Source organism: Chrysochloris asiatica, unplaced genomic scaffold (assembly GCF_000296735.1).
Source record: "Chrysochloris asiatica unplaced genomic scaffold, ChrAsi1.0 scaffold00116, whole genome shotgun sequence".
In the NCBI taxonomy this organism is placed as follows: domain Eukaryota; kingdom Metazoa; phylum Chordata; class Mammalia; order Afrosoricida; family Chrysochloridae; genus Chrysochloris; species Chrysochloris asiatica.
Genome location: NW_006408634.1, coordinates 6,916,003 through 6,927,142, shown reverse-complemented (window position 1 = coordinate 6,927,142; position 11,140 = coordinate 6,916,003). Strand labels below are relative to the sequence as shown.

At 50.3% G+C, this 11,140-nt stretch overlaps 1 protein-coding gene across 1 annotated transcript in view; it reads right to left on the bottom strand.

Moving 5' to 3' along the window:
* Positions 1-3,210: 3,210 nt before the first annotated feature.
* The window catches only part of NUCB1 (nucleobindin 1), a 26,133-nt gene continuing 18,203 nt past the window's right edge, over positions 3,211-11,140 (bottom strand). Inside the window, exons 5-12 of the mRNA XM_006868399.1 lie at positions 9,816-10,001; positions 9,498-9,588; positions 5,214-5,272; positions 4,859-4,951; positions 4,683-4,775; positions 4,154-4,399; positions 3,585-3,711; positions 3,211-3,311 (exon numbers count right to left, since the gene is read on the bottom strand). Coding sequence (XP_006868461.1) covers positions 3,211-3,311; positions 3,585-3,711; positions 4,154-4,399; positions 4,683-4,775; positions 4,859-4,951; positions 5,214-5,272; positions 9,498-9,588; positions 9,816-10,001 — 996 coding nt within the window. The remainder of the gene's footprint in view (positions 3,312-3,584; positions 3,712-4,153; positions 4,400-4,682; positions 4,776-4,858; positions 4,952-5,213; positions 5,273-9,497; positions 9,589-9,815; positions 10,002-11,140) is intronic.

Here is an 11,140-nt window from a genome sequence, read left to right as displayed (position 1 = left end):
TGAAACAGACTTGGTGGTGGTGGTTATGTGCCGTGGAGTCGGTACCGACTCATAGCGACCCTATACAGGGTTTCTGAGACTGTAAATCTTTACGGGAGCATAAAGCCTCATCTTTCTCCCACGGAACAGCTGGTAGTTTTGAACTGCTGACCTTGCGGTTCACAGCCCGATTCGTAACCACTACGCTACCAGAGTTCTCTCCTCCCCCAACAAACACCCAAATCCATTGCCATCCACTTGAGTTGATTCTGACCCACAGTGACCCGGTTTAGAAGCCAGGAGGCTGGAGCATAGAGTGAGAGGGGGACAAGCACAGAGAGGGAAAGACCATTTGTAAAGGGTCAACGAACTCACCCGGCAGGCAGTGGGGCGTGAAGGAGAGGAGGAAGGAGGCGTAGGCAGAGACACATTTGAGTGTTAAAAAAAACACTTGTGAAATGAAGGGTCATGAGAAACTGTCAATCCAGCAAGAATTGTGTCAGGAAGAGAGAAGAAAACATGTATTCATTAACTCATCTGTTCACTAACATTCTTTGAGTGTAGAGTCCATGCCAAAAGGAACATGGTATGATGTTCCCTTATGTGTGTGGCAAGTAGACCTACAGCAAAACTATCACCATTTCCACATTTTCTTTTTGTACATGCGCAACCCAGTGACCTTCATTATGGTCATCATATGCAACTATTGCTACTACCTGTTTCCAAATTGTCCATCACCCTTAACAGAAATTTGGAAGTCCCTGGTTATGTGAAAATGGTTAATGTTCTCAGCTGCTAACCAAAAGGCTGGTGGTTCGAGCCCACTCAGAAGTGGCTTAGAAGGCCTGGAAACCATTGGAACCCCTATGGAACATAATCCTCTTCTGGTGCACATGGGTCGCTAGACGTTGGGGTCAACTTCATGGTAAATGGTGGTAACAGCTCGATACCCCCTAACAATGGCTGCCTCTTTCCTGTCCCTGATAACTAGTAATGAACTTTGCTCTCTGCATTTACCTGTTCGAGGTATCCCACATATGTTTGTGTTGTTGTTAAGTGCTGTCAAGTCAGTTCTGAACCACAGCGACCCTGTAGAGGGTTTCCGAGGGGCGGCTGTTGAACTTGAACCACCAACCTTAGTGGTTCAAATAGACTTTTGCAGGGCAGCGCATTAACCCACAGCACCACACCAGGACTCCTTGAAGGTAGGGGGCAGTTCTGTCATCGTCCTACGTGACGTGCTCGGTTGTAAGGGCAGGATTAGAGTGAGTTGTTAAAACCTTTGCATGGCTCACAGCCCTGATAAGCGTAAGGGGAGTCTCCTTGGGTGTGGCCGGCATCACATTTATCTTCCATGAGACACAAGGAGAGAAAAGTGAGCAGCGAAGAGCCCTCAGTACCACCGGGAAAGAAGAGCCAGGCATGGTGTGTCCTTTGGACTCTAGCTCTATATGTTGATAACCTCCGAGACCCAGGGAAGACTAATACCAGGACACATGGAGATCTTCAAGGGTATCATACCTCCTACAGAGGCTGAAAGGAGACGAGGACCTTTCCCCAGAGTTAACAAAAAGCCTTCTCCTAGAGCAGACACTAAATTCAGACTTTGAGCCTGCTAAACTGTGGGTGAATCAACTTACTAAGCCATATGTTGTTGTTAAGTGCCGTTGAGTTCTGATCCATAGCGACCCTGTACAGGGTTTCCGAGGGTGTAAATCTTTATGGGAGTAGAAAGCCTCATCTTTCTCCTGCAGAGCGGCTGGTAGTTTTGAACCGCTGACCTTAAGGTTCGCAGCCCGATTCATAACCACTACACTACCAGAGCTCCTTTACTGAGCCATATACTTGTGGCATTTTTGTCACAGCAGCCCTGTGTAGTCGCCAACTCAGTGGAACCACAGACTTCCTGTGTCAGCAGCCAATAGGATGAAAGGAGTTGGTAGAGTGGCTTCAGAGACAGGATTTCCCTCATTTATGATAACAGGGCAGGATGGGTCCTCTTCTGCTGGCTACTAAGGCAAACATGTGACCTCCAGAGCCTTTGCAGCCATTTGGGATCACGAGGAGCGCGCCCCCTTACATCTACCATACAGAGCAAGGAGGTGGAAGATCTGGTTCCCTGAAAAGTTCTTTTAACCACTCTACCTTGATTTGGGTGATAATAAATAAGGTTTAAGTTTTCTGTCCTTGTAGCTGGAAGGACCCTGCATGGCCCAGAAAGGTACAGCTGAGAACGTGTGTGTTGTTGTTAAGTGCCATCAAGTCGGTTCTGACTCATAGCAACCCTGTATAGGGTTTCTGAGGAGCGGCTGGTGGGTTTGAACTGTCGACCTTGTGGTTCACAGTTCAGTGCATGTCCTTCAGCACATCAGGAGCTCATATACGTGAGTCATTTGACAGCTATATGTAATGATGCAGGCAGTGGACTTCTCAGCATTTCAGAACCGAGTTTCTTAAAAGTGAAGCTTGAATTGAGTCTTAAATACCAGGATGACTTTGGCAAGCGACATGGGTGTGGTGTCTCAGTGAACAGCACATACACACAGAACCTCGAGGGTCTTCCCCGTGTTCCACTAAGTGTATTTAGATGGAACCAGAGCCAAAGCAGGGCAAACAGAAGCATCAGGCAAGGCCCGAAAGGCAGCAGGGCCAGTCCTTGTGGGGACTTCACCTAGGGCTGAAGGGGTTAGTCCAGGGGACCCTCAGGGAGTGGGAGGGGCAGCTCTGTGTACACACCCTCCGAAGACTGTGGGGAAAGTCCAGGGTTCAGGGAGAGGTCAGACTCTGGTACCCGAACTGCCCTCGGCATCAAGCCTTAGGGGACCATGCAAAGCCCCCACCACCCACAAAGCCTGGGCCCTGGGCAACAGGCAGAACTCTCGCAGCTGTGGATTCACTGGGGCGACTGAGGCAAGACCATCTAAGAAGGGGGCATGGGCTGCAAGGGGTTTCCCTAAGTCTGACTCATCGGTGAGCTCGCAAACCAAGACAGCTGGGCACAGAGAGGGCAGCTCCATGGAGAGGGAACAGCAAGATGGAGCACAGACTTCGAGTCTGGGGCTACGGAAGCTGGAACCGTGACACCTGACACCTGAGGTGCCACCCACCCACCAGCCTTCCTCTCCCCCAGAGGCCACACAGATTGCTGGCCTCAGGGAAAGTTTATTGTGAGAGCGGTCCCCTGCCATGAGCTGCCTAGGTGGGGGGAGCCGGACGGCTGGGCCTCAGGGATCACAGGCGCTGGGAGTCTAGTTGTGGCTGTTCAAGAACTTTCTTTTCTGAAGTGTCCGCGTCTTTTTGGTCATCCGCTGGAGCTGGGACAGGCATGTTATCTGGATGGAGGGAAGGATGATGGCACAAGACAACGTGGTCCCCTCCTTCTCCAAGACGCCCAGGGAGTCTCCTCAGACCCGAAATCCTGACTCCCATCCCCCTTCTCCCTCAGATCTGGGAATCCTGACTCCTAGCTCCCTCCTCCCTCAGATTCAGGAGTCTGGGTGCTTACACCTTCCTTCCTTGCCCCAGGTGTCCCATCTCCTATTCCCTTCCTCCCTCAAACCCCCAATCAGACTGAAGCCCCCACCCTCACCCCTGGGAACCAGTACCTGTTTCAGGATGGAAATTGAGTTGCCCCTCAGGGCCGGGGGCAGGGGCATTGAGAGCTTGCTGCTGCTGCTGTTGTTGTTGTTGTTGTTGTTGTTGTTGTTTCCTCTGCTCCATGTGCAGAACCGCCTGGGGGGTGGGGGGGGTGAGTGGGGTAGGGGTCACACAGACATGCAGGCAAAGATGCCCAGTCCCTAAACTGAGATTCCACAGTGGCCAGCTACCTGATCCTGGGCCAGTCCCTTCCCTACGGGGCTCAGGTTCTCACTCTCCTCCAGGCTTGAATTTAATATTCCACCTTCTAATCCCCCTACTTTCTGACAAGATTGGGGTCATGCCTTGGGGTGGAACCTTCACTCTATTCTCTTCCCCTCCTCACCCACTAGTCACCTTATCCAACATGGCAGTCACAGAACTGACTAGAAAATGTCTGCCATGACTCAAGATGGCCACACATACTTGAGGCTCAACCCCTGATTAACATGGTGGCCAACTCAAAGGCACACATGCTGACTGAGATAAGAGCCATCCAAGGATACAGAAAGCAGGTGTAGCTCCCCCTACTGGTCACCTGCTGCAGTTCTCTCTTCTGGGCCTCTAGATGGCCCTGGGAACGACCCAGAGCCTCTGTCTCCTGGCTGAGGCGCTGGGCCTTGGCATTTAGCTCTGCCTCCCGGACGGCCAGTTCCTCCTCAAAACGCCTCAGCTCCTCCTCTGTGTAGGCAGGCTGCATCTCTACTGTCTGGGGTGGGGACCGGAAAGAGGCCATCACTGGGGTTAAGCCCAGCCATGGCCCAGCCTCTGAGCAGAGGGCTCTCTCTGCACCAGAGCAGAAAAGCTAGAGGCTAGAAGGATGGGGCATGTGTGTGTGTGTGTATGGGGGAGAGGGGGAAGTTTGAAGACATCAGAGTGGAATGAAGACCCACAGTGGAGGGCAGAACCTGGGAAGGGTGGAGACCCGGGGGGTGGGGGGTGGGGACAGAAACCCACAGAGAGGGGGACCTAAAGAAAAGTGGGCCCAGAGACAGAGAGAGAAACAGCCAGAGTTCTTCCAAGAATGACTGGTAAGGATATGAGATTCAGGATCCCGAGTAGATCACCTCCCAGCCTTCACCCGTGTCTCCAAACTCCTTCCTCTGTGTGGATGCAAGGAACTCTTCCAGGGTCACGAGGCGGTCCTGGTTGGTGTCCACCTGGGGACCCGGATAAGGGTAAGACAGGGATGGGGGCCACGCTCCCTTGCCATTCCCCCCGCCCCCATAGTAGGTCCTCTCACATTCTTCATCACGTGTTCCCGCATGCGCAGCCGCTCCTCTTCCATCTCCCGCATGTCATCTTCCTCATTCTTTGGGTCATACACCTTCTCCAGCTGCAGGGCCAAGAGAGAAGCAGGAATGAATCGCCCATGACCAGCCCATTTCTAAGGTACACGCCCTCCTGGCAGATGGAACTTCAATTCCCTGTAGGCCTTGGGGCAAGCTTCTGCTCATGGCAGCCTTCTTTTGTCTCAAGGGCTTCTGGGAGTGGTAGTTTCCTCTGAACTTCCTTCCAGAGGAACTTAGGGGGTATCACTAGGACCTCACGGGGTTGACCAGAGTGTACCCTGTACCCACAGCTTCCATGGTGCTCACCTCCTTGGTGAAGAGGGCCTCCAGCTCCTGTTCATCCAGGACGCCATCACTGTTAATATCTGAGAGGGAGACAAGGTATGTTGGGGGAAGGCAGATGGGTTGGGGGCGGGTCTCTGAGACCAACTGGTTAATTTAGAGCTTTTGTGGGGGTCTGTTATCAGAAGACAGTAGAAAGGGGTCTTTAGCAATGGAATGGTGGCTCTTAAACTTCAATGCCCCACCAGGACCATTGCTGGGATGGCTAGTTCCTTAGCAACCAGGGTCCTGAGAACAGATGAGGTAAAGGCTGGGTTTCACTAGGGTCATTCTTGGGCCTGTTGACATGTGTGAATCCTGTCTTAGCACACATCTGTGGGCACAATGTCACCTCCTTTGTCTGGTGTGATAGATAAGGTTTGGTGTCAACTTGGCTGGGCCCGGATTCTCAGTGGTTTAGAAGAGGTACTAAGTCCCCATGGTAAGGAAGATCTAAAGACTATAATTACCTGCCCCCCCAGAATGGGATCGGATGTGTCAGCCCTGATCTGATATTACTAAGCTCTGTGTTGTAAGTCTTCACTTCTATGATGTCAATAAGGCAGGATTAGGTTGTTAATCTCTTTTTCAAATATAAAAGAAGAGATAATTGAACTAAGAAAGAGGGACCTACTGCCACCAAGAAAGAAGAGCAGAGAGTAGTGTGTCCTTGGGACTTGGGTCCGTGTACTGTGAAGCTCCTAGATTCAGGGAAAGATGGATGCCAAGGAATGTTGGACCTATGGATGTTGAAGACAAGGACTTTTCTCTCATACTGGTACTGAATTTGCATTTCTAGCCTCCTACACTGTGAGAGAATACATTTGTCACTGAAGCTCTCCACTTGTGCTATTTCTGTTATAGAGAACAAAGACACCTGGGATCCAAGGCTGCCTGATTCCAGTCACTGCTGAGGCTAGCTGCTTAAGAAAGCCTCCCCCTACCAACTGAGCTCAGAGAGCCATGGGGCTCCAGGCTCCTCAGGCTCTGGGCCATGCTCAGTCTCCTCCTCTGTCCTCCCGATCAGCCCTCACCCTGCTACTGTTGAACTTGCCTGGAACTGTGATCTTGCAAATGCCATGGTTCATTTCCAGCGCACCTGTTACTTGATTTTCTGCCCTTTCCTTTTAGAACAGCATTCTCTCCTCTCTGGCTGCCTGAGGGAGTCTCCTTTGCCAGATCCCTCTTCTTCCTCACTCCAAAGACACATCCCAAAGCTCAGGGGTGGGGCCTCTTCTCTATCTACCTTTGGACCTGTGCTGCTCAATATGGTAGCTGTAACCAAGGAGCCTAAGGAGCTCTGGTAGCATAGTGGTTACTAATCAGGCTGCGAGCCGCAGGGTCAGCAGTTTGAAACTACCAGCTGTTCCGTGGGAGAAAGATGAGGCTTTCTGCTCCCGTAAAGATTTACAGACTCGGAAACCCTGTACAGGGTCTCTATGGGTTGGAACTGACTCCATGGCACATAACAACAACAACCACCATCAAGGAGCCTGGATGGCGCAAGTGCTTTGCGATTGGCTGCTAACCAAAGGGTGGACACTTTGAACCCACCCAGTGGCTCTGTGGAAGAAAGGCCTGGTGATCTGCTTCTGCAAAGATTACCAAAAACAGCAGGGAAACTAGAACACTGGAACTGGAGTAACCAGAATGCAATTAAAGATAATGTTGACACATTGTGAAAACGTAATGATGGATGACTGGATAAAGTCCTTCTAGCCATATTCTATAACTCCCACCAAATGACTGGGTGGGACCAAGCAAATGAGGTGCTTGTGGCTCACCAAGGGGATTGGACAGAGTGTTAATCATGTAAATAAGGGGCATTGCACCTTTTAGGGAGGGATAATTCAAGTAAAGTGCGTGAAATCCTGAGATTGGTCGATTCTGACATCCCATTAGACTTAAAATGAGCCACCCCAGAGGTGGAAAGGGAAACTAAATGACCATCAAGAACCAGAAGTGGAGAGATGTTTTGGACCTGGGGTCCTTGTGGTGAAAACTCCTAGACTCAAGATCTAAAGAGACAGAGAGCTGTGACAGAGACAGCAAGAGACTGTGAGTAGTGGCAGAGACACGGCAGCAGCAGAGGCATCGGAACCAGGAAACAGAGCAAGAAAGCCGAATGCCTTTAGGCAGGAGACTTTGCTGGTGGAGTGGGGTGCCTTATTGGAGGAACTAAATGCTTTGTGACATTTGCCCCAGCCGAGGGCCAGAGAGAAGCATGCCTGGAGGACTGGCTATGATGCTGTCCTGACCAAAGGTCTGGATCTTGAACAGTTTCTGAACGATCCTGAATTGTAACCTGCCATTCCCCCCTAACAAGCCCCACACTGGGAGCAAGGTCTGAGTTCTGTGTGGTCACCGCTTTAAATTACTGACTCCAGTAGAGAATACAGGTGGCTGTAAAAGCGTTGACCAGAACTGGTAAAGGAACACTGACGAGGGAGGTTATGTCTGACGTCTTCCTCAGGAATCCGCCATGGGCAGATGATGGCTGATAGTGATTCTCCAACTCCCTTGGGAAGTTACAGGACCGACGCCGCCCCTCATGCCACGTTTACAGTTATGGAAAATTGTATATAGAAATTGTCAAATGGGAAATAATTTGTGGAGTAAACATTCAGCAAAAAAAGAAGACTAGAGTGAAGGAAATCCTCAGGGGTGGGTCATCAAGAGTTGGAACTGAGCTGATTAGTAAGTTTTTTTTAAATTCAAACAGATTAAAAGGAAGTACGATTAAAATGTCAGTTTTTCATCAGTCACAATGCACCACGTGGCTGAGAGACAAAAGACAAGCACGAGGCGAACAGCAAAGAAGACGTGCTCCTGACGGGATCCCTGCTGCACCCTGATGGTTTGGTTCTGAATTGGACCCTGTCCACTTCCCTAATGAGGCCCATCGTCGCGAGTTCTGTTTGGATTATGGACCCGGATGTGAAGCACAGTGCTGGGGGACGGGTAGTTGGGGTCAGAACAGGGTAAAGAAGGTTGTAGGGTGGAGGCATGGCTGTCTGACCTCCACGTCATAGGAAGTGACCTTGGACTGATTTTGAGTTTGATTCTCCTTCCCCCTTGTGAAGCCAGATGAAGTCAGACATGGCTTCTGCACCACTTTTGCTGCATGCCAATTATAACTGCTATTCACTTAACCCAGCTGTGTTCTTTTCCACAGTATGTGAGTTTATCTGAGACTCTATGGTAGGTCCTATTCCACTGAGTCTAAGATGCATTTTCTTGGTATTTTAGCCTCCAGGACATTGAAGGTTTATCACAGGTGGTGCGCTAGTTTAATCAGCAGCTCATGGGAGTGTAGTGGGTTATGCGCTGGGATGCTAACCATAAGGTTAGCAGTTTGAATCCACCAGTTGCTCCACAGGAGAAAGATAAGGTTTCTGCTCCTATAAAGATTTACAGTTTCAGAAACCCTATACAGGCTTGCTCTGAGGTGGAATGAATTCAAAGGCACAGCTCCACCATGTAAAATTCTAGTGCATCTTGAGATCAGTGGGCCCTTAGGTTTTCTGAAGTACAGAATTAACTTCTGTGGAATCACTAGGTCTGTGAGGGTAACCACTCAGTCTTGTTCATGGCTAGATCCACAGGATCTCGAGCTTAGTAATGCTTAGTTTAGTTTGCAAAATGAATGAAGCAGGCCTTGTTAAAATCTATTGATAAGGTACAGGTTCTGGCTCAAGTCCTGAGCTAGCCTGAGGCCACATTTCTATAAGGGAACTGAAGGGGATTGTGTCTCTGATCCACCATGGGTTTTAAGCCTGTGTAGGCCTAGTTTGGTGGTGCTGTGGGTTAATGCGCCAGACTGGAGAGCTGTTTGAACTGCAAGGTCCGTGATTCAAGCTCACCAGCTGCTCCTCGGAAACCCTATACAGGGTCACTATGGGTTGGAACCGACTCGACGGCACTTCACAACAACAAAAAGACCTCATTACTAGAGAACAGACAACCCTTAGCCATTGGCTCCCAAAAGGAACTGCCAAGGGAGGGGGCCCAGGCATAGCCTAGCCTGGTGCCTTTGGAATCTGCCAGTCTTCTCCTGAAAATAAGGGTCCAGTTTTTCCATGGAAGGTCCTGGCCCTAGCAACAGGGGAAGGGCAGGGCCTTCTGGTTGACCAGGGGAGAGGGCTTCAATCTTCTAGGCATGACTTTGTAAGCCCCATCAGGATGGGAAGCTCCCCCTAGAATTCAGACCCCAGAAAGGTCAATGCCTCAGGGATCAGTGTGGGTCTTGGGACTCCCTCTCCCTCTTACCATGCAGTATGAAGAAAGTCTTGGGGTTAAACCTGTTGGGGTCCAGTCCATCCAGCTCCTCCCACACCTCCTTCAGCTGGGCTTGACTGCCCTGTGGAGGAGAGAACCAGGGGTTCATAAGCAAGCAGCTCCCAAAATGTCATGCCCCCTCAAACAAGAAAACTACAACTCCCAGAAGGCCCTGGGGCCAGCAGAATACATAAAAACGGGCTCTTTTGCATGAGAGGCTGCTGGGAGTTAGTGTTCCTCAGCTACTTTCATGTCTTCTGGTGCTTGGAAACTTGGACATGGTGAGATGGGAATAAGGAGGGTCCTTACCGGCACGTTGACTTTGGGGTGCTCTCGGTGCCGGCGCTGCTGCTCTTCCAGCTTCCTCTCTGCCTCTTTCCGTTGCTCCTCCCCCAATGATTCCAGATAGCGGCGGCGTTCATGTTCCTTGAGCATCTCGTAACGTTTGAATTCTTCATGATGGGCAGCATCATACTGGGCAAGGTCCCGGGTAGCCTAGTGGATCCACACAAAATTCCTCTCAACTTGCCCGCAAGCCCAGTTGCCTAATTCCATCCTCCAAATGCCTGACTCTTAGTGCTCACCCTGGGTAGCGGCCGGCCCACCTCTGCTCTCTTGTGGCTCTCTAGACCTGGTCTTATGTTTTGATCTCTATGATCCATTTCAAGAGTCCCTGGTGGCGCAATGGTTAAGCACTCCACTGCTAACCTAAAGGTTGGTGGTTCAAACCCACTGGCTGCTCTGAGTTAGAAAACCCCTGGCGATCTGCTTCTGTGAATAGTCGTTGTTGCTAAGTGCCGTGGAGTTGGTTCTGACTCACGGAGACCCTGAATAGGGTTTCCCAGACTGCAAATCTTTGTGAGAGCAGAAAGCCTCATCTTTCTCCCACGGAGCAACGAGTGGGTTCAAACTGCTGACTTAAAGGGTGGTTCTCAGTCCAGTGCTTATCCTACAGTCACCGTGCTCTGATCCTGTAAAGACTGTTGCTGTAGTTATGATTACAGCCTAGAAAACTCGATGAGGCATATTCTACTGTCTTAGAGGGCTTTGAGCAATAGGAAGGCAGGGAAGAATATGAACAACAAGAGGCATTCCTGCCCCATGCCATACCTTCCTCTCCCTTTGTTTTTTAAAAATGTTGTATTGTGAATTATGTGATAGTTTACATGGGAGAACATTAGTTTTACATTTATCCTATCATATATCGTTTCACTGCCATGGTTAAAATCCCCTCCACGCATCATCAACCAACTACAGGGTATACCCTGCAAGCCTGCCCCCCACCCCCCCCCCCGCGGTCATCAGCACACAGCCCCTCTTCCTCTCTGGGTCTAAAGTCTCCAACTGCTCCATCTCTCCATGTCGTCATCTCTGCCTCCATCTCTGGCAGCACTGCTCCTCTGGGTAGGGTCCTGCTCTCCACTCTTCTCCCTTCATGGTTCCAGGGACCTCTGCTCCTAGACTGCAGAGTTAGTCACTCCCCTCCTTGTTACAAAATGTCTGCCTTTACATTTCCAACCCTCATAATCAGTTCTGATAACAATTATTCACTATTGTATCACAAGAGACCTATCCCTATCTCCTTTCATCAGCCCTGCCTAGACAGATTGGATACTACTCAGTGGAGATTCTAC